This window comes from Erythrolamprus reginae, unplaced genomic scaffold (assembly GCF_031021105.1).
Source record: "Erythrolamprus reginae isolate rEryReg1 unplaced genomic scaffold, rEryReg1.hap1 H_37, whole genome shotgun sequence".
Lineage (NCBI taxonomy): Eukaryota > Metazoa > Chordata > Lepidosauria > Squamata > Dipsadidae > Erythrolamprus > Erythrolamprus reginae.
Window position 1 is genome coordinate 101,348 of NW_027248492.1, and position 22,928 is coordinate 124,275.

The 22,928-nt window shown below is 44.3% G+C and overlaps 1 protein-coding gene across 1 annotated transcript in view; it reads right to left on the minus strand.

The window, feature by feature from the left end:
- LOC139155636 (integrin alpha-9-like) overlaps positions 1-15,727 on the minus strand; it is a 101,639-nt gene extending 85,912 nt beyond the window's left edge. The window contains exon 1 of the mRNA XM_070730851.1: positions 15,140-15,727. Within this exon, the coding sequence (XP_070586952.1) occupies positions 15,140-15,318 (179 nt within the window). The 5' untranslated portion in view covers positions 15,319-15,727. The remainder of the gene's footprint in view (positions 1-15,139) is intronic.
- Positions 15,728-22,928: the final 7,201 nt, after the last annotated feature.

The following is a 22,928-nucleotide window of genomic DNA, read 5'->3' on the forward strand; positions in this document are numbered from 1 at the left end:
CCCCTCAGGAGGCTTTTGAGACTCCTTCACATCGATCGGGTGGTTGCTGTCAGCAGCTTTGCTGGTTGTTGCAGATCTTGATGTCAGGGGGCCTCTGCTGCCCTGACCGCCGTGCTCGCCTTGTGCCATGGGGGGGCGCGTGCAAGCCCCTTGCCTCCACCGCCATTTACAAGGGACTGGTGGAAGACCAGATGTCGCTTTTGCTAAAGGTAGGGGGGGGGAAGAGTAAAAGTGACATTGGATCTTCCACCAACCCCTTGTAAATGGGCTCAGGCAGCAGGGCAGTGGAAGAGGAGGCGGTGGAGGCAAGGGGCTTGCACGTGCCCCCCCGGGCACAGGGGCCCGCTGACGTCAAGGCCATCTGGGGAGCCGACAGAGCCGGAGAAGCCGGGCAGGGCTTAGAGGCCACGGGGCACCGGCTCCATCGCGCTGGCATGGAAAACTCTGGGCTGAGCTTGGTTTTTCCCTGTGCCCCAGCGCACTACGCATGTTAGAGAGAACATTGCTCGGGAGGCAGGTCTGCTGGCCACGGGCGAGGGGTAGGGAGGATCGGGAAGCTTAAGCCTCCTGCAGCGGCTGCTGCAGCAGGGACCTTTGGGTTTTTGGCTGGGGGGGGAGGCAGGAGGGCCGGCCTGACACCCCCCCCCCTAGCACTTCGCCTCCCACTGGGCAAGAGCGCTCAGGAGGCAGCTTCTGCCGGACATGGGTGGAACAGTGGGACGGGGAGGACCAGGAGGCTTAAGCCTCCTTTGGCGGCTGGGGGGCTGCCCAGCTTTGCATTTTTAGCTAGGGGGGAGGCAGGAGGGCCAGCCTGACACCCCCACCCCAGCATTTTGCCTCCCACCAGGCAAGAGGGCTCGGGAGGCAACTTCTGCTGGCCTGCTATGTGGGATCTTTCCAGCTGAGGGTGATGTGCGGGAGGGTCGGGAAGGACTGGGAGGCTCAAGCCTCCTGCAGTGGTGAGTTTCTGGGTTCTGGGTTTCTGAGTTTTGGGCTTGCACACATTATTCGCTTTTACATTGATTCCTATGGGAAACATTTTTTCATCTTACGAACTTTTCACCTTACGAACCTCGTCCCAGAATCAATTAAGTTCGTAAGACAAGGTATCACTGTATTTGTTCCGAACAATTCCAATTGCCCTGAAGAAAGATTTTTTTCCAAAAATTAAACAGAATTATAACAAAATTTATATGAGTAGGGGAAAAAAATAGAATTTAAACACAATACTTGCAGGATAATAAAAAGAACAAGGAGGATTTGGATTACCCAATTTTGAACTGTACTATGTATAGAGCATCGATTGGCTAAGAGAATGGATTAAACTTGAGAACAAAAGATTGCTGCTGCTAGAAGGCCACGACCTGTTGGTAGGATGGCATGCTTTTTTATGGGATGGGAAAGACAGAACCCATAAATATTTTAGACAACATATTATCAGAAATTCAATTTATGAGACTTGGACCAAAATTAAAAGAGCTCATTATTCACAAATTCCGAAATGGTTCTCCAGCATGGAAGCCATGATGCACCCGAACGCCAAAAACTTTAATAGGATGGTTAACTATTATCAATTGTTGGATGAAAGAGGTGAATTGAAGACTAGAGAACAATTAGAAAAAAATGAAGTAAGAGTGGATTGGTGGCCATATATTCAGATAAAATCAAAATATCAAGAAGATAAAAGAAAAATAGGAATACAAAAGGGAGAAATAGAACTTGATAAAATAATCTTAAGACAGGACAAAAAAATTATCTCCAAACTCTATAAATATCTATTGAATTATAAAATGGAAGAGTATATAGTTACGGGTAATATTCATAATTGGAACAGAAATTTTGGTTATAGTATGAATCTAGATAAGTGGGATATAATTTGGTCTAAAAACTATAAATTAACAAAATCAACTGCATATAGGGAGAACCTATACAAAATGTATTATAAATGGCACCTCCCCCTGGCAAGACTAACGCAAATGTATACTGGAATAAAGCCACAGTGTTGGAAGTGTAAGGAAATCATGGGGACTTACTATCATATTTGGCGGACCTGTCCAAAGATTAAGAAATTTTGGATTAAGATACAAAAATGGATAATGGATATACAGTGTTCCCTCGATTTTCGCAGAGGATGTATTCCGAGACCGCCCACGAAAGTCGAATTTCCACGAAGTAGAGATGCGGAAGTAAATACACCATTTTTGGCTATGGACAGTATCACAAGCCGTCACTTAACACTTTAAACCCCTAAATTACCATTTCCCATTCCCTTAACAACCATTTACTCACCATTATTACTGGTACTCACCATTGAATAAGACGCTTCGTGATCCTGATATTTATAAACATAATTATTTATTAACAATAATTTTTTTTGTTATTTATTTCAAAAATTATTAGTTTGGCAATGACATATGACGACATCGGGCGGGAAAAACCATAGTATAGAAAAAAAACCCACGAAGTATTTTTTAATTAATATTTTTTGAAAAACCGTGGTATAGGCTATTTGCGAAGTTTGAACCCACGAAAATCAAGGGAACACTGTAGTTAAAATTAAAATAAATAGAAGACCAGAAGCGTTCCTCTTAGGAATTATAGATCAGAAATTAGACAAAGATAAGTACAGTGAACCCTCGAGTTTCGCGTCCTCGAGCATCGCGAAAGGGCTATTTCGCTATGTTTAAAGCAATTGTTACCATCTCGATCATCGCGAACGCTACATCGCGATTTTCCGGGGAAAATTTTTTTTTAAAAAAAAAAATACGTGCTTGGTTTTTCCCGCCCAATGACGTCACGCGTCATTGCTGGTTGGCCGAAATCTCGGCCAATCAGCTTTGCCATTGCAATCAGTTTTGCAACTTTTGCAAAAGTTTTTGCAGCCGTTCCTTCGAGCCGTTCCTTCGAGCCGTTCCTTCGAGCCGTTTCTTCGAGCCATTTCTTCGAGCCGTTCCTTCGAGCCGTTCCTTCGAGCTGTGTCTTCCATCTGTGCCTTGGAGTTGTTGTGCTTTGCATTTGTGTCTGGGATCTGTTTCTTGGATCTGTGTCTGGGATCTGTGTCTGGGATCTGTTTCTTGGATCTGTGTCTGGGATCTGTTTCTTGGATCTGTTTGTGAAGACTTCTTTGAAGATGGCACCTAAACGTTCCATGCGGAGTGGAGGCGGCGATGCTAAAAAGACCCGGAAGATGCTGACAATCAAGGAAAAGATTGAACTGTTGGACATGCTGAAAGCGGGACATTCTAATGTACAGGTTGGTCGCCATTATGGGCTCAACGAATCGACTGTGCGATACATTAAGAAAGATGAGAAGAAGATAAGGCAAACTTCTCTGATATCATTCAACAAGGCTGCCAAAAGAGTAGTGACGCCTAGAAACAAACGCCTTATGAAGATGGAAGCTGGTTTGTCTGTGTGGGTAGAAGACTGCCGAAAAAAGAGCATTGCTTTGGATACGAACACTATCCGAACCAAGGCGCAGCAATTGTACAACCGTCTTGAAGACACAGATGCAGATGGGGTAGACCGAGGTAAGGACTGGTGTTTTTTATAAGTGTATTTAAGTGTTTTTTAAGGAAGGAGGGAGGGAGGGAAGGGGGAAGAGAAAGGAAGGAGTGATGGATGGAAGGAAGGAGGGAGGGAGAGAAAGGAAGGATGGATGGATGGATGGAAGGAAGGAGGGAGGGAGAGAAAGGAAGGATGGATGGATGGATGGATGGAAGGAAGGAGGGAGAGAAAGGAAGGATGGATGGATGGATGGAAGGAAGGAAGGAGGGAGAGAAAGGAAGGATGGATGGATGGATGGAAGGAAGGACTGTATGCTTTCATTCAAGTCACTTCTCTCTCCCTTTCCTGTCATTCTCTGTAGATGAAGGCGCTGATGACCCTGGAGACCCCCAGCCGTCAACATCTTCTGCTTCTTCAGCCTCAGCCCCAGCCACATTCACAGCAAGCAAAGGGTGGTTTGAGAAATTTCAACGGCGCTATGGCCTGAAGAGTGTGTCATTGCACGGAGAAGCTGCCTCAGCAGATACAGGTGCAGCCGAAAACTTTGTCCAGGGCACGTTTAAAGACCTAATTGCAGAAGGGGGCTACCTTCCAGAACAGGTGTTCAACATGGACGAAACAGGCCTGTTCTGGAAGAGGATGCCTTCAAGGACTTTCTTGATGCAAGATGAAGCCAAAGCCCCTGGCTTTAAGGCCATGAAAGATCGGGTGACTTTGATCATGTGTGGGAATGCAGCAGGCTTTTTGCTGAAGCCAGGGCTAATCTATAGGTCACGAAATCCAAGAGCCCTCAAGAACAGAAATAAGAATTCATTGCCAGTGTACTGGATGCAAAATCCTAAAGCATGGATTACAAAACCCCTCACGCGGGACTGGTTTCATCAGTGCTTCATCCCACAGGTGCAGGTTTATTTGGCTGGCAAAGGACTCAATTTCAAAGTGCTTCTCCTAATGGACAATGCGGGAGGCCATGATCACCTGGAACATGAACATTATTTATTTATTTATTTATTTATTTATTATTTAGATTTGTATGCCGCCCCTCTCCGAAGACTCGGGGTGGCTCACAACAGAATAGAACAAATCATAAATAATCAGAAAACTTTAAAATTTATACAAGCTTTAAAAGAACCCCATAAACTAACAGACGCACACACAAACATACCATGCATAAATTAAACATGCCCGGGGGAGGTGTTTCAGTTCCCCCATGCCTGACGGCAGAGGTGGGTTTTAAGGAGTTTACGGAAGGCAGGGAGAGTAGGGGCAGTTCTAATCTCTGGGGGGAGTTGGTTCCAGAGAGTCGGTGCCGCCACAGAGAAGGCTCTTCCCCTGGGGCCCGCCAACCGACATTGTTTAGTTGACGGGACCCGGAGAAGGCCCACTCTGTGGGACCTAATTGGTCGCTGGGATTCATGCGGCAGTAGGCGGTCTCGGAGATATTCTGGTCCAGTGCCATGAAGGGCTTTAAAGGTCATAACCAACACTTTGAATTGTGACCGGAAATTGATCGGCAGCCAATGCAGACTGCAGAGTGATGGTGAAACATGGGCATACCTGGGTAAGCCCATGACTGCTCTCGCAGCTGCATTCTGCACGATCTGAAGTTTCCGAACACTTTTCAAAGGTAGCCCCATGTAGAGAGCATTACAGTAGTCGAACCTCGAGGTGATGAGGGCATGAGTGACTGTGAGCAATGAGTCCCGGTCCAGATAGGGCCGCAACTGGTGCACCAGGCGAACCTGGGCAAACGCCCCCCTCGCCACAGCTGAGAGATGGTTTTCTAATGTGAGCTGTGGATCGAGGAGGACGCCCAAGTTGCGGACCCTCTCTGAGGGGGTCAATAATTCCCCCCCCCAGGGTGATGGACGGACAGATGGGATTGTCCTTGGGAGGCAGAACCCACAGCCACTCCGTCTTATCCGGGTTGAGTTTGAGTCTGTTGACACCCATCCAGGCCCCAACAGCCTCCAGGCACCGGCACATCACTTCCACCGCTTCGTTGACTGGGCATGGGGTGGAGATGTAAAGCTGGGTATCATCGGCATATTGATGATACCTCACCCCATGTCCTTGGATGATCTCACCCAGCGGTTTCATGTAGATGTTAAATAGCAAGGGGGAGAGGACCGACCCCTGAGGCACCCCACAAGGGAGAGACCTTGGAGCCGACCTCTGACCCCCCACTAACACCGACTGCGACCGGCCAGAGAGGTAGGAGGAGAACCACTGGAGCACAGTGCCTCCCACCCCCAGCCCCTCCAACCGGTGCAGAAGGATACCATGGTCGATGGTATCGAAAGCCGCTGAGAGATCGAGGAGCACCAGGACAGAGGATAAACCCCTGTCCCGGGCCCGCCAGAGATCATCCATCAACGCGACCAAAGCGGTTTCCGTGCTGTAACCGGGCCTGAAACCCGACTGCTGGGGACCTAGATAATCAGCTTCTTCCAAGGACCGCTGGAGCTGGAGTGCCACCACCTTCTCGACAACCTTCCCCATAAAGGGAAGGTTGGAGACTGGACGATAGTTGTTAAGTACGGCTGGGTCCAGGGAGGGCTTCTTGAGGAGGGGGCGCACAAGCGCTTCTTTATAGAGTGATGGAAAAACTCCCCTCCCCAAGGAAGCGTTGGTAATCTCCTGGGCCCAGCTCCGTGTCACCTCCCTGCTGGCCGAGACCAACCAGGAGGGACACGGATCCAGTAAGCAGGTGGCGGAACTCACAGCTCCAATGGCCTTGTCCACTTCATCAGGTGTTACCAGATCAAACTCTTCCCAGACAGGTGGACAAGTACGTGCCCCAGTCACCTCGACTGACTCGTTGTCAGTCGACACTGTTTTACAATTGGAGTCGAGGTCGGCCCGGATCTGAGCGACTTTATCAGCGAAAAACGTGTTAAACTCCTCGGCACTACTCTGCAAGGGCTCCCCAACTCCCCCCTGGTTAAGAAGGGAGCGGGTCACCCTAAACAGAGCGGCCGGGCGGGATTCCGCTGATGCAATCAAGGCGGCATGGTACGCGCATCTTGCCGCCTTGAGCGCCACTTTGTAAGTCTTAATAAAAGCTCTTACAAGTGTTCGATCAGATTCAGACCTACTCTTCCTCCATCGCTTCTCTAGACGTCTCTTTTGGCGTTTCAACTCCCGGAGCTCCTTGTTGAACCATGGGGCTCTACGGGGTCTAGCGCCACGGAGAGGTCGCAAAGGCGCAATCCGGTCAAGAGCCTCCGCAGCAGCCGTATTCCAGGCCTCCGCAGGAGACTCCGCCGAACTGTGGACAAGTGCCTCTGGTATAACCCCAAGCGCCGTCTGAAAGCCCTCTGGGTCCATCAGGCGTCTGGGGCGGAACATCTTCATTGGTTCCGCCTCCCTGCGGGGAAGGATTGGAGCCAGGAAGTCGAGCCGTAGTAGGAAATGGTCTGACCAAGACAAAGGCAATGGTTCTAAGCCCCTTAATCTCAGACCATTACTCAATTGCTCGGAAAGGAATACCATGTCAGGTGCGTGCCCTCCCTCGTGAGTCGGACCCTGTACTACTTGAGTCAGGTCCATGGCTGTCATGGTGGCCATGAACTCCTGTGCCAACCCAGAGGTTTCGCCGAGCGACGGCAGATTGAAGTCCCCCAGGACAATAAGTCCGGGGAACTCCACCGCCAACCCGGCTACCTCCTCGAGTAGCACAGGCAGGGCTTTTGACACGCAGCTGGGAGGCAGGTACGTGAGAAATAAGCCCACCTGAACCCCTAAGTCCAACTTCAGCAAGAGAGACTCGCAACCCGCAATTTCCGGAGCAATGAGCCTACGCAGGCAAAGGCTCTCCCTGGCTACAATAGCCACTCCTCCCCCCCTTCCCTGGGGTCGAGGTTGATGCCATATCTGAAACCCGGCTGGGCAAATTTCAGAGAGAGGAACACCTCCCTCTGGGCCCAGCCAGGTTTCAGTAATACAAGCCAGGTCGGCCTCCTCATCCAGGATCAGGTCCCGGATGAGGAGAGCTTTATTTACCACCGACCTGGCGTTGAGCAGCAGCAACCTGAGTCCAGGGCCAGAGTTACATTCATCACCAGTACCCAAGGTTGGGCTCACAGAGCCAGAACAAGGGACCGTTATTAAGCAAGGATGATGGGGTGCAAGTCGAATTCTTGCCACCAAACACCACATCGCTTATCCAGCCAATGGATCAATGTGTTATCCGCGCATTTAAGGCACTGTACATGCGCAATTCTCTTGCAAGCATCGTGGAAGCAATGGATGCTGATGCAAACTTCACATTGAAGGCCTACTGGCGTCAGTACACAATTGCATCTTGTCTGACGAACATTCAGAGTGCCTTAATGGATATGAAGTCACAGACAATGAATGCCTGCTGGAAGAAATTGTGGCCAGAAGTGGTGCATGCTCACAGGGGATTTGATCCCGAAGAAATTCAAGATGCTGCAGTCCAGAACTCTGTGAAGCTGGCACAGGCACTGGGTGGAGAAGGCTTCGTTGACATGACACCAGAGGAAGTCAATGGTTTGCTTGATGAGCATGGCCTACTGCTGACAGACAGAGATCTGGAGGAGCTGACCAGGTCAGCGAGTGAAGAAGAGGAGGAAGAGGGAGCTGAAGAAGCTGAGGAACAAGAAGATGTTGGCCTAACGCTTGAGCGGCTTGCAGAAATGAACAAAGCTGCTGCAAATCTCCAACGCATGGCGGAACTTTGGGATCCCCACATGACTCGCTATTTTCAATTTAAGGCCTCCCTTGACAACACCATTGCACCATACAGAGCCATGTTAGCCAAGGAAAAGAAAAAGCGCCAACAACTGCCCATAACTATGTTTGTCACGAAAACCAAGAGGTCTGCCACAACATCACCTGCAGCGTCCATTGTAGACATGGTGATAGAAGAAGATCCCGATTTATCCTAGTTATGCTAACCCCCCCCCAAAAAAAATGTAAAACTGTAAATAAATATTTTTGTTATTTCTATCAGGATGACTAAGTGTTATTCAATGTGTACAGTACAGGTTACAGGTACAGGTAGAGGTACAGTACAGTACATTAAGGGGATGGGAAATGGTAATTTGTGGGTTGACAGTGTTGGGACTGAGTGGCATAGAGAAGAATGAATGAATGACTGAGTGAATGAAATTCAAACACAGGTGAGGGCTGGGGGTTTTTATTCTGTCATTGTTTAAGTGCTTTTTACGAACCTGGTTAAAAATGAAGTTTGGAATCACAAACTAAAGTTTCCTCACTGAGAGCTAGCAACTTGGTTGGGCAGAGCAAAAAACCTGGTTAATAATGAAGTTTGGAATCACAAACTAAAGTTTCCTCACTGAGAGCTAGCAACTTGGTTGGGCAGAGCAAAAAACCTGGTTAATAATGAAGTTTGGAATCACAAACTAAAGTTTCCTCACTGAGAGCTAGCAACTTGGTTGGGCAGAGCAAAAAACCTGGTTAATAATGAAGTTTGGAATCACAAACTAAAGTTTCCTCACTGAGAGCTAGCAACTTGGTTGGGCAGAGCAAAAAACCTTGTTAAAAATGAAGTTTGGAATCACAAACTAAAGTTTCCTCACTGAGAGCTAGCAACTTGGTTGGGCAGAGCAAAAAACCTGGTTAATAATGAAGTTTGGAATCACAAACTAAAGTTTCCTCACTGAGAGCTAGCAACTTGGTTGGGCAGAGCAAAAAACCTTGTTAAAAATGAAGTTTGGAATCACAAACTAAAGTTTCCTCACTGAGAGCTAGCAACTTGGTTGGGCAGAGCAAAAAACCTGGTTAAAAATGAAGTTTGGAATCACAAACTGAAGTTTCCTCACTGAGAGCTAGCAACTTGGTTGGGCAGAGCAAAAAACCTGGTTAATAATGAAGTTTGGAATCACAAATTAAAGTTTCCTCACTGAGAGCTAGCAACTTGGTTGGGCAGAGCAAAAACCCTGGTTAATAATGAAGTTTGGAATCACAAACTAAAGTTTCCTCACTGAGAGCTAGCAACTTGGTTGGGCAGAGCAAAAAACCTGGTTAATAATGAAGTTTGGAATCACAAACTAAAGTTTCCTCACTGAGAGCTAGCAACTTGGTTGGGCAGAGCAAAAAACCTTGTTAAAAATGAAGTTTGGAATCACAAACTAAAGTTTCCTCACTGAGAGCTAGCAACTTGGTTGGGCAGAGCAAAAAACCTGGTTAATAATGAAGTTTGGAATCACAAACTAAAGTTTCCTCACTGAGAGCTAGCAACTTGGTTGGGCAGAGCAAAAAAACGGGGCGAATCGGGGAGAGGGGCGAATCGGGGAGAGCTAGCAACTTGGGAGGGCAAAAAAACGGGGCGAATCGGGGAGAGGGGCGAATCGGGCGGGCGGGGTGTAGCGGCGAGGAGCTCGGAGGCGCTGGGGGGGGATGGCCGGCATGGAAAGTAAACATTGCCAGCCTCCGAACTGCCGTCGCCCCACCATCTGCGCATGCGCGGCCATTTTTTTAAAAAAAAGAGAGATCACGCATGCACAGATGGTGTTTTTACTTCCGCGCCGCTACTTCGCGAATAATCGACTGTCGCGAGGGGTCCTGGAACGGAACCCTCGCGATAATCGAGGGACCACTGTATTATTTAATGATACATATACTAACAGCAGCCAGAATGGCAGTGGCTCAATGTTGGAAGCAACCTAATATACCGGATGACTCACTGATCCTTAAAAAAATCATGGACTGTGCAGAGGCAGACACATTAAGACTTAAATTAAGAAATAAAGAAGATTCTATTTATTATCAAATTTGGAACTCTTTCTATGACTGGTTTAAGAGAAGAAGAGAAAGTTCAAATAAAAATATGATAATAATAATTGGTTTAGTTGTGGGTTTTTTAGTATAACAAACTGGGTATGATATGTGTGCAATATAAATATAAAAATAAAGATCTTTAGGGAGCTAAATATCTAACAAAGATTACACATAAGGCGGCTAGAAAATAATCTATTATAGATAAAATATGGACAACCAAAATGATTAATAGTGGATACCAGTTGTATTTGCCAGAATATAAAGACATTTAATAACAGAAGAAGTTTTATTTTCCCTCCTCTCATGATGATGTAAATTATACATGGATTGTTATTTGTAACGATGTTGTATTGTTGTTTTTGTTATTATTGTTTTGTTTTTGTACTTTGTAAATGTTTGTCTATTATTTTTTGGTTATGTTTTTTAAAAATTACAATTATTTTTTTTTAAAAAAGGTGCCTCCCACTCCCAACCCTTCCAGCTGTTGCAGAAGGATACATGGTCAATGGTATCGAAGGCTGTTAAGAGGTCAAGAGGCACCAGGATAGAGGAATGACCCCTATTCCGGGCCCACAAGGATGAAGGCGGGGCACAGAGCTTTCTCCCCCCGCACCGGCTTACCCCCGCCCCACCAGCCAGGCCCTAAAGATTTAAGATTTTTAAGATTTAATTGGATTTGTATGCTGCCCCTTTCCGAGGACTCAGGACGGCTCATAGCATGTACAGAAAAAACAGGAAACAGTAACGACAAGTGCCACAACTTCCACTGCAGTGAGACAGAGTGTGTGTGTGGGGGGGAGTTCTCCAAACTCTATTTGTGTGTATATATATGAGAGAGAGAGAGAGAGATTCCTTCTTCAGTGAGGGCATTCAAGTTGCTAGCGGTGGTGGCAGCCGCCTAAGCAACTATGACTTTCCCCTCCCTAACCAGTCAGCCCTATCTGGTCTGCAACCTGACTGGCTAGCAGTCAAACTATCACAGGCAAGTGATCAGCACACCAGGACCGGTGTTGGTTTCTGTGCCCTGTCAATTCCAATTCCATGGATGGCCCTACTGTTTGAAGGCTGAGCAAAGCTTTCAATTGAACAAGGAGGCACTCCGGGGCAAGTCCTTCACATCTGCGGATAGTGGCAGGAATGACCCTGTCACGTGGAGCCCGAAGCTGCTTGACCATGTGGGGGGACACAGTGAAGAGAAGAATAGCAAGGCTTTGTGGCAGCCAGTTAGCCAGGTAGGAAGCCCTCCTTGCTTCATCCTCTACCCACTACCATCTCACTGTTCAGATGGTTTTTGCCACCCCTGCCACTGCCAGCAGCTTTGATGTCCCATTTGATGTATGGATCACGCTCTCTTTCCCATACAGATACATACATACACACAGATTGCATCAGATTGCTCTTTTGCTCCTTTTTTCTCTTGCCCCACTTGTATACAAGTGTGCGTGCTCCGTGGGACAATGAAATCCCACTAAGTAGTTAAGTAGAAAGTAGTTGGGGGGGGAACAGGAGACCGGCAAACACTTTTTCCACCAAGAATGGAAGTTTCAGGGTCCCTGACTCTCTGCAAAAGAGGGTGGGAGCCTGAACCCGCATAATATTATAGCACCGACGAACGTCCATTCTCAGCATGAAAAGCATTTCTTTTCTTTTTTTTTTAATATATTTTTTTATTGATTTTTAACAATTTAAAATCACACAACATAAAACAGTGCGTAGTGAATTGTGAGTTGTGCCCACCACCCCGACATACACACATTCCCCACCACCAAATTGGGGGTATTTCTTGTATAATCCACTTAACCCAAGAGCAATATATCTGTTTACATATTATAGAGTGATTCCAGTTTATTTCTTGTAGCTTGGTCTCGGATTCTGCTCGTCATATATCGTCTTACCTTGTCCCACCGTCCCATCAGCTGTCCCAACTCAGTTTCATTATCCAAATTTATCCTTTTTTCCATAATTTCAAATTGAATATGGTCCACCATGTACCTATACCAATTTTGCATTGTCCATTTTGTCGCATCCTTCCAACCCAAAACTATTACTGCCTGAGCGCTTTCTATTGCTGCTTTTTTTATTTCTCTAAATTCTCCCATCGCATTACTGCCTGAGCGCTTTCTATTGCTGCTTTTTTTATTTCTCTAAATTCTCCCATCGCATTACTTTTTACTAGTACTGCCATTTCCTTAGTGATTGTCCATTGTATATTTAACATTCTATTGATATCCTTTCACTTTTTGCCAAAATTCCTGCACTATCGGGCATTCCCAAAACATATGCATAAACACTCCTTTATCTTGACAACCATGCCAACAATTCCCCCTGACATTCTGCTGAAAATGTGCAAATTGAACGGGAGTGAAATACCACTTATGTAATATTTTCCTTCTCATTTCCCTAATTCTTGTATTTTTAATTTTCCTTATATCTTCTACTATATTTTCCATTTCTTGTACCTCTACTAATATCTCATTTTGCCACCATTTTGCCAATCCATCAATCGTATCCCCATCTGACTGCACTAGCAGTTTGTATATATTAGTTGCTTGCGCCTTTATCCCCTCACTTTTTTCTCTTATTATTTTCTCTAACCCTGTCTCCTCTCGCCATAATACTTCTTTATTCTCCCTTTCATTTAGATATTTACATATTGCATTTATTTGTAGCCACCTTCCCTTACCTAACCACCATTCTATACGATTTCTACTTGGCCTGCCATCCTTCTCGTATAACTGTTCTATCTTAGTTATCCCTCTTCCCTTCAACTCTCCTATAACCCTATTTAAGTTAATTTCGTTTTCTCTATTTATTACATAAAGCGATGACAGTTTAGATTTATATAATCCTATTTTCCCTTGCCATTTTTTCCAAATTTCCATAGTCCCTTTCATTGGGCCTATTAATTTACCTATATCACTCCTATTCCACTTCCTAAAAATTAATTCTCTATTGTTCATCCCGTTTATCTGTTTTTCCAATTTCGCCCATTTATTTTCACTTAATTGCAACTCCATTAACCTTTCCATTTGAAAAGCTTCCCTATACAGCTCCAAACATGTTTGGAGCATGAAAAGCATTTCTGAGCCAACTCTCCTCTCCCTTCTTCTAAGGCAAAAAAACCCCAAAACCCCAGCAACAGAGATTATTCAGATGTTTGCATAGGAAGAGTCCGTGGGGAGGCCTGTTCAATCACTACCCCCCCCCCCCATATCCTTCCCCACCCTCAGATACCATATGTGCACTTAATGAATGACACATTAAAATTCTTGATTTGTAAGCTCTTAGGAAAGTATCCCCTTCTTGTGTGTTGTAACTGCCATTTCCAGTGGGGAAAATAGGACAAAGAAGAGTGGGAGAAAATATTTTCTTTTGCTCTTTTTCCAGTCTAAATTAGACCCTGAAGGGACCCTGCAGGAGAGCCTTTTTAGGATGTGTGTGTGTATATGCATGTATACACACACACACACACACACATATAATTAGACCATGCAGGGTCCCTACACAAGAGCCTTTTTAGGATATATCCATCCATCCATCCTAAAAAGATTCTCCTGTAGGGATCTTGCATGGTCTAGAAATAGAGCAAAAGAAAATATTTTCTCCCACTCTGCTTTGTCAGATTAGATAGATAGATAGATAGATAGATAGATAGATAGATAGATAGATAGATAGATAGATAGATAGATAGATAGATAGCCATAATTAACAGAATTAACCTCTAGGCCCCCAGATCTGATCCCTTCAGTTTTGTACCAGGGAGGGGCTATATGTTTTTTCTGTTGGATCAACATATAGGGATCAGATCTGGTGGCCTAGAGATTAATTCTCTGCCTTACAAGACAGAAGCCCCAGGATCAAATCCCAGTAAGGGTATGGCTAGCTGATGAGGCCAGGACAAGGCCGAAATAGCGCTATCCTAGTCTCCCTTAATTTTAAAAATTCAGCAAAAACATGTGATACACACACACACAAACACACACATAAGAAACTAATATACAGTATATATAAGCAACTAACTTCTTAAATACTAAATCTGTTGCACATAAAAAACAGAAAGTCTGATCAACTATTAAAGCTATCATTTTGACAGTTTGCTATACTGTAGTCTGTGGATGGCCCCAGGAAATGCAAGCATGAAATAAATTGAGCCTGGTTTGTTCTCTGTCTAATAAGTGGCCACAAACTTATAGTAAAAGTGGCATTTAATCAAGAGAGCAAGGAAAGAAAAAGAATGGAAATTAGAAGAAAGAAAGGAGAATGGGAAGGAAGGAAATGAAGGGAAGGAAGGAAGGAAGGAAGGAAGGAAGGAAGGAAGGAAGATGATAGAAAGTGAGGGTCTGAAGTAAAGCCTGCTAAGCACTTGGCCACCAGCAGCTCTGCTGCCTTTTGCCAGCCTTTTGTCCCGTCACCCCCTCCTGACCTCTCCTGGTAGTCTCCCACTCACATCTTGTCACTGAAGATGCTTTGGTTACAAAACTGGGTCCCTCTCAAGGAGAGGGAGTGCCCTCCCTCTGATCCACATACTTTGCCCTCCCACACAGATATTGAGCAACCTGGCCAATGAGTGAGCGCAGCAGCAGTGGAGCTAGCCATGCCAATCACGTAAAAACCACACACACACACACACACACACACACACACACACACACACCAGTCAATCACAATGCTGATGCTGTCCTCCATGAAATTGAGCTTGATGCCCCTGGTTTATCGGAAGTTTGCATTTGAAACAAACTTCTTTACATTTTTTCTTTTTTCAAGAATGGGAGGAAGTAAGTAAGGGTGAAGATATATAAATTTGGGCTGAATAAAGAAAAGGTGTGTTCCCATCTCCCTCTCTCGGGTATGACTCAATACTCACCACCGAGTATTGTCGTAATAATGCTCCAGCACCGAGTATCCGAAGAAAGAGTTATTGGGTCCTTGATAAATCACGGGATGATCCAGATCGATGTTATAAGAATAAACCAAGGCCACCGAAAGCGCCGCCACCATGAATTTAAATCCATCCCGCTTGCCCTCGCAGGGAAATCCAGCCATTTTCTAGTTTTCAAAGTGCGCCTCTTCGCACGCCCACTAAGAAAAGGCCTTTATTGTTGGCTCTGCGGCAGCGGAGAGCTGCGTGGCCGCCTGCCTGCCTGCCGCCCGCGCTTGGACTTTGAGGAGGCAGGATCAGCAGCAGAAAACGCCCTCCCAGCAGCTTGTAGCATTCAAACACCTCCTTCGCCACAAACAATAAAAAAGAAAGGAGGAGCGATTAAGACAAAGTTCCCGAGTCAGCGTTGTCCCGCTAAAGTCTTGAGTAGCGAGAGTGTAGACGCTTCTCAATCCGGACTGCTACTTTGTGACAACCCTCAACCCAGGTCGGATAGGACCACAGTCCTCATGTTCCAAGACGCCGCCGTCCAGACCAAACGCCGTAGCCATGGACGCCCTCTAGTGTCCGGTCTAATAGACTCAGCAAGGCAACTCCTCTCGGAACGTTGTCACTCTTCTTGGCCGACTTCGAGTGAAGTTTTAAATGCACTGCGTGACTGTGCGCAACTCCACGGTTGCGCGGATTGGATACAGCCCAATACATTATACAAAGGCATTCAATTGTGCCGATGACGGAAGTTGGGTATAACGAACCTTAATTTAGTTAACTAGGGACTAAATGATGGGAGGACTGTATATGTCCTATTTTTAGCAGACCGTTGCCAAATATTCCTTTGCTGGCTTTCCATAAGCAAATTGGAAGCAGCAGGAAGTCAGAACTCAGTCATATGATATATTCACTTAATAACTCAAGTTGTACTCAATAATATGTTCTCATTATCCTGGACTATGATTTGTGTAATTAGACTAGAAAGTATATTCCTTTTCTTCTGGATTTAACTCTCTCCAGCTATCTACTAAATTTAATTCGTGGCTCATCTCAAAAAATGATTTTGGTAAAGGATTTTTTCTTCTTTGGATTTTTATTCTATAATCTTTATTGATGTCTATGACTGCATTAAAATCACACAATAAACAAATATTCTCCACCCCAAATAATAATATTCTATTATTTTCTAGGCAATTTATTATAAAATTTCTTCCGGTTTTCATTTGGAGCACCACCAATAGCATTTTAACTTCAATCATTAATATTATTCCATTGTCATCTGTATAGTCTTGTTTTTAGTTATTTTTTAAATATATACAGCTATCCCCCTTTTGAGGGGGGTCTGCCAATGACATATAATTTACCTGATTTAGTTTATTCTAAACATTTTTTGTATTGGTTTTTGATATGCACCTCTTGCAGACAAATTATATCCACATTTTGTTTAACTTTGTGTAACTTTGTTTTCTTTTCATGGGGGAGTTTAATTCATTTATATTTACTGTTAGTAGTTTAACATTTTCTTCCATTTTATTGTCTATGCATTTGTCGCAAGTAATTTGAGGGTACAGCAGGGGTGGGTTGGAGCTCTACCCCAGAGCACCCAATTTGCACTGAAAGATGTTGAAAGGAAATGCAGGGTGTCCTGCTTAAGCCAAGCCCACAATGTGGTAGTAAAAAAATTGGTAGCCCTTCACTGGGGTGAGGTATGGGGTTAATAGGGCTTTGACTAACAGGATTCACACAAATAAAAGGGTAAGACAAGGGTGTATTGTGGCACCATTATTGTTTAGTTTAAAAATCAATGACCTGCAAGCACACATGCTGATGATCTAAATACTTACTGTAGCAACTTGCTCTATGCTAATGATATGCTTTTATTACCATATTCACAAAGAGGATTACATAGGCTATTAAGATTATTTAGCCCTTATTGTTAGGATAATTCCCTTTGGGACTGGGCAGGATAGAAGTATAAATAAATAAATAAATAAATAAATAAATAAATAAATAAATAAATAAATAAATAAATAAATAAATAAATAAATAAATAAATAAATAAATAAATAAATAAATAAATAATTCCCTTCTTTTTTATTAAAAGAAATTAATAATAAAACAAAACCAAAATCTATTACTATTATTATTATCTTCTCCTCTTTTACATCCCTGTCTCCTTGTATGTGTGTGTGTATGTGAACTGTTGAACCATTTCCAATAACAGGTGAGGGCTATTGGAAATGGTTCAAGAGTTCACACACACACACACAAGGCTGGGGGGGTTTTCTCTGTTATTATTTGGGTGCTTTTCATCATATGCTTTAAATCAAGAGTCATTTCTCTCTTTCTATCTCCCCCTCTTGCTCTCTCTCTCCTTTTCTCACTTTCTCTCTCCCTCTCTTTCTATCTCGCTGTGTCTGTTGTTCTCTCTCTCTCTCTTTCTCTCTCTCTCTTGTTTTCTTTCTCTCTCTATTGCTTTCTTTCTCTCTCACTCTTTCTATCTCTCTTGCTTTCTTTCTCTCTCTTGTTCTCTCTCTTGCTATCTCTCTCTCTCTCCCCCCCTCTTTCTCTCTCTCTCTTTCTCACTTACTTTCTCTCTCCCTCTCTCTTTCCATCTTGCTCTGTCTGTTGCTCTCTCTCTCTCTCAGCAAGGGGGCTGCAAGAGCGCTTTCTCCGAGTGCTTCGGGAACAGCTGCCCTGCCTCTACTGCAGCCCCCTTGCTGAAAGCTTGGGACGAAAGCGCTCCCAGCGAAGGGGCTGCGAGAGGGGCGGGGCGGGCATTCCCGAAGCATGCGGAGAAAACCCTCTCGCAGCCCCCTGGCTGGGAGTGCGGATGAGGAGGGGAAACCGCCGCCACCGCCACCGCAGAAGTCGCACCCCAAGGCGGGAGCTGGAGAAAGCCGGAGAGGGGGCAGATCAGGTGGGCAGGGGGCAGCGGCGAGAGGCCAGGGGCGCAAGGGGGGCGGAGGCACCGTGGGGAGGCGGGGGCAGCCATGGTTCCCTTTCCTTCCACCCACGGGCTGGCAGGGGGATAGGGAGGGCGCACGGCGCTTCCGCACTTTCGTCGCTCCCCGCACCCAACTCCAATGCCCAGCTCCTTGCGTGCTCTTGGAAAAGGGTGCGTGGGGGTATTTTGGGGTACACGCACACAGCTTTACAGGGAACAGTGATGTCGAGTAGAGCAAATAAAATTACAATCACAAATCTCCTGGGTCATCAAACTAACAGTTTTGCAAAAAGTTTTGGCCTTCCTGTCTCTTGTGTAACAGAATAATTCAAAAATAGAGCTGCCCAAAAAGAATTAAGGATTTAGAAGTGCAAAATGATATAGCTATCCTTAGTAAAGTGGGTAACTTGAAATGGCTGAGTAAATACAAACATACTTTTCAAGTAGACAGCTATTTTAATTTACAACTGTCAAAACACCTCAGGGAGATATTTACAGCAGCAAGATTCAAACAGCTTGATACAATAGACAGATATGGGAGATTACATTCTATACCCTACAATAAGTATCTATGCATTTGCGGAGTAGCAGAAGTAAAAGACCTGGTTCACCTCCTATTTGATTATTGCTTGTGTAAAGGGATGAGAGACATGTACATTGGTCTATATGCCAAATGAATTATCCATTGGGATCCCCATATCAAAACAATTTACCTTATGTGTGACCAGAACCTGAAAATAATATTTAATACAGCATAGTATTTATCTCCTATATTGTCTTCGCATTTACTATACACTTGTGGTCCTCCGAGTCCTTTTAGACCCATTGTAAAAAAAGGTTGGTTTTAGCTACTGGAAGTGTTTTTTTAAATACTCTTTTCACTTGTATACTAATTTGAGCATTTCTGAACACAATGAAATGAAAAATGAAATTTAAAAAAGCTTATTTTGCTCTTAATTTCTTTTTTCCCTTTTTTAGTTTTCTATGTACAGTGGTATCTTGTGATACGAATCCCTCGCCATACGAACAATCCAAGATACGAACCCGGGGTTCGGAAATTTTTTGCCTCTTCTTCTGAACTTTTTCCGTCTTATGAACCCACCGCCCGAACACCAAACCCAAAAGTTCGGCAAAAGTTCGGGTTTGGGTGGCTGCTGAAAAGCCCCGCCACCTGGCTGTCGCCTTTTGAAACAGCCAGGGGGCTTCTTGGCGTCCTCCCAAACTCGAACGCCAAACCCAAACTTTTGCCAAACTTCCAGGTTTGGCATTCAGGAGGCCGCCAAGAAGCCCCACCGCCCAGCTGTCGCCTTTTGAAACAGCCGGGGGGCTTCTCGGCATTCTCCCTAACTCCGAACCCAGAAGTTCGACAAAAGTTCGGAGTCGGTGTTTGGATTCGGGAGGATGCTGAGAAGCCCCGCCGCCCGGCTGTCAGCTTTTCAAAAGAGCCGTGGAGCTGTCAGGCCGGTCGGGAGGCTCAAACGGAGGTGGGGAATCCCAATAGGGATTTCCTTGGGTAGAGCTTTGAGGTCATGAAGACGTCCTTCCTGGCCGGCCCAAACATCGACTCCAGTTCGGCAAAAGTTCGGGTTTGGCATTCTGGTTTGGGAAGACGCCGAGAAGCCCCCCAGCTGTTTCAAAAGGTGACAGCCGGGCGACGGGGCTTCTCGACGGCCTCCCGAATGCCGAACCTGGAAGTTCGGCAAAAGTTTTTAGCTTCTTCTTATTACCCTCTTCAACTAACTGTTGTTGTGGTTGGATCATGTCCAGCTCCTTTGGTCATGGACTTTGAGAATGAACTTGATTCATCTGGATATCATAGGCCAGTGTGTTTATCAGAGGAATCGGAAAGTGAGAGTGAGGAAGAGTTAGGGTCTTGGGACCCTCCAAAGGCTGCAGCCCCCCCAGCTGTGGTAACGTTGGAGTCAGATGAGGGAAGGAATATTGTGGACCTCATATTAGATGCTAGAGTTAGAAGAATGGAAGGAAACAAGAATATTCCCCACAACATAGATCTAGACATAGCTTGTCATCACAGTTAGTATAAAAGGGGAGGATGATGGGAAGTTCCGTTGCAGAACTTCAATGTTCTTTTATGGAGAGAGAGAAAACTAGCAGCCAAAGTGTTTCTCCCTTAAATCTTTCTACAACCCTGCAAACCTAATTTTGGAAGGCATTTCTGAGTACCTGTCCATGCTGATAATTAATGACTTGAATTTATGACTTTCTTTTGGACGCTTGTTATTAGCTGTGCAGTTAGAAGTAAGGCAGAAATTGCAATAACAAATTAGTGCGGTTTCTGTCTGGGGAAACTTCCCTCCTTCCTTCCTTCCTTCCCTCCCTCCCCCCTCTCTCACTCCCGTTCTTATAGTGTGTGTGTGTGTGTGTGTGTGTGTGCGCGCTTTTTAGGAGAATGGGAGGGGGTAGCCTGCCTCCCTCCCTCTATCCGTGTGTGTGTACTTGGGATGGTGGGGTGATGGCGGTATGTGTGTGTATGTAGAGTGGCTGGCAGGGCTGGCTCATGCAGGATGTAGACATGGTCTGCAGGAGGTGCCAGGTGAGCACTCCAAGTGGACGAAGGAGTATGTATGTATGTGTGTCAGCTTGAGTCTTCCAGAAGCCGGCACAAGATAAAAGCAGCAGCAATGAGTTCCAGAGGCACATTTGGAGTCTTTCCCACCTTAAATTATGAGAGAGGCTGCTCACTTTTCTCAACAACAGAGGCTTCCTGGCTACGTTTAGCCTCGTTGTGCTATCTATCTATCTATCTATCTATCTATCTATCTATCTATCTATCTATCTATCTATTTATTTATTTATTTATTTGTTTGAATTTTTTTTTATGCCGCCATTCTCTTTAGACTCAGGGTGGCTTACAACATGTTAGCAATAGCACTTTTTAACAGAGCCAGCATATTACCCCACAATCCATGTCCTCATTTTACCCACCTCGGAAGGATGGATCACCGCAACCTTCCACTACCCGAAGAGGTTTCTATGCAGAAGATGCTGCATATGTGTTGAGGGGAAGATAGAGATAGAGGGAGACATTTCACATGCCCATTGTCAGCTATTGTTAAGTTATTTAGTTTTAAATATTCCAGTGAACTTGAGTATTGGATTGCTTTCTTGAAATTTGACAATATGAATCATATTGAATCAATATGAACCAGGCAAAGGACTATTATAAAGCTGCATTTTTGCTAATGTAAAATGCATTAACCCTCAGTGGAATTATGCCAATTTACACCTGGGAATGATTTGCTCAACAACATTTAGATTTCTTTATACAATGTGATTCTAAATTTTGAGGCTTTAAAAGGGGGAGGAAGTAAGGCAGAAATTGAAATAATAAATGAGTGCAGTTTCCTTGTCTTTTTCCAAAAAAAAAGGATCTACTTCATAGAATCTTTTATGGTTCAGTGTTTCTAAAACAAAATTACAGTATACCCCATACCTGATAATAAGCATGTGAAATGTCCCCCCTCCTCTTGCGCTCAAATCACACATGGCATCTTCTGCATGGAAACCAGGTAGGGGAAAACTGTGGCGACCCGGCAACAGCGCAATGGGCTGACATTCCTCTGATTTCATTGCTGTTCCCAGCATGTTTCTTTGTAAATAGACAACTATACAGAGTGATTTGACTTCTTCATTGGGGCTTAATTACTGCTAATTAACTGGGCCAGACAGAACAACTGTTTCTTTTTTTTGGAAGCATTTCCCCTTTTTCCTTTCTACTCTTTCTATAACATTATAAATCTCAGTGAAATTGTCTATTTCATTTCTATCTTCTTTTTGCTCATTGTTCACTTTTTTATTTTCATTTGTGTTCTCTTTTACTAATTCCTCTTCTGTTTCCTGTTCTGTGTGCATTGGGGTTTTTTGTCTCTATAATATCTTTTAGTATTACATGCATATTTTTAACATCCCAAGTAGTTCTTTATACATCCAATACTCCATTTTCAATGTACCACTTTTTCTTTATATTTAACTTTAATTTCCAGTCCCAATTTTAGACCAAATCAATTCAGAAATCTTACATCTTCCACAGACAAAGAAAAACAAATCCAGCCATAAAACAGAATCAGGCACTCCTTAAAAATTATCACAATAATAAACTTATCTTCCTTTTAATCAAGGTCAGCCTATTTTGTTTCTTGTATCTTCCACTGAATGTTGTAATCACTTTCTCCAGTAGATGGCTCTCTCATATCTCCATACTGTCTTTTCTTTTCAAGAATACCAATAAGCTTTAAATCCATTCAAATTGGGAGGGGGGATTCTTTTTCTTCAAATCTTTCTTTTCTATTCTTTTAAATATTTCTCTAATTCCATTTCTTTTTTTAAAAAAATATATTTTCACCAATTTCACATAAACATCCATACGTATAGCATAAATCACATCAAAACATATATAATTATATATTACTGTCCAATATATCATAAGCAAACATTCTAATTTTATACTTTTTGTACCGTTGTTGCCCATCCATTTTCCCTCAATATTTCATACTACTTCCCTTCCTTTATCTCCTCTCTTCCCTCTGTCTTATTTTTCCTTCTCATCCTCTTTCTTACTTCCCTCCACTCCTCCTCTCCCCTTCCATTCCACTTCCTCTTTCTCGCGCTTGTCACTTCCCTAAATACATGTAATCATAATACATTTTATAGTAAACAAATGAGTAACTCAAATCCCTAACTTCATTCCATCATCAGTGCTACTCTTAAACTTGTATTTTCCCTCTATCCCTTTGTCCATCCATCCATCCATGTGTGTGTGTGTGTGTGTGTGTGTGTGTATTTACCTTACATATATACCTTACAAGGCAGAGCCCC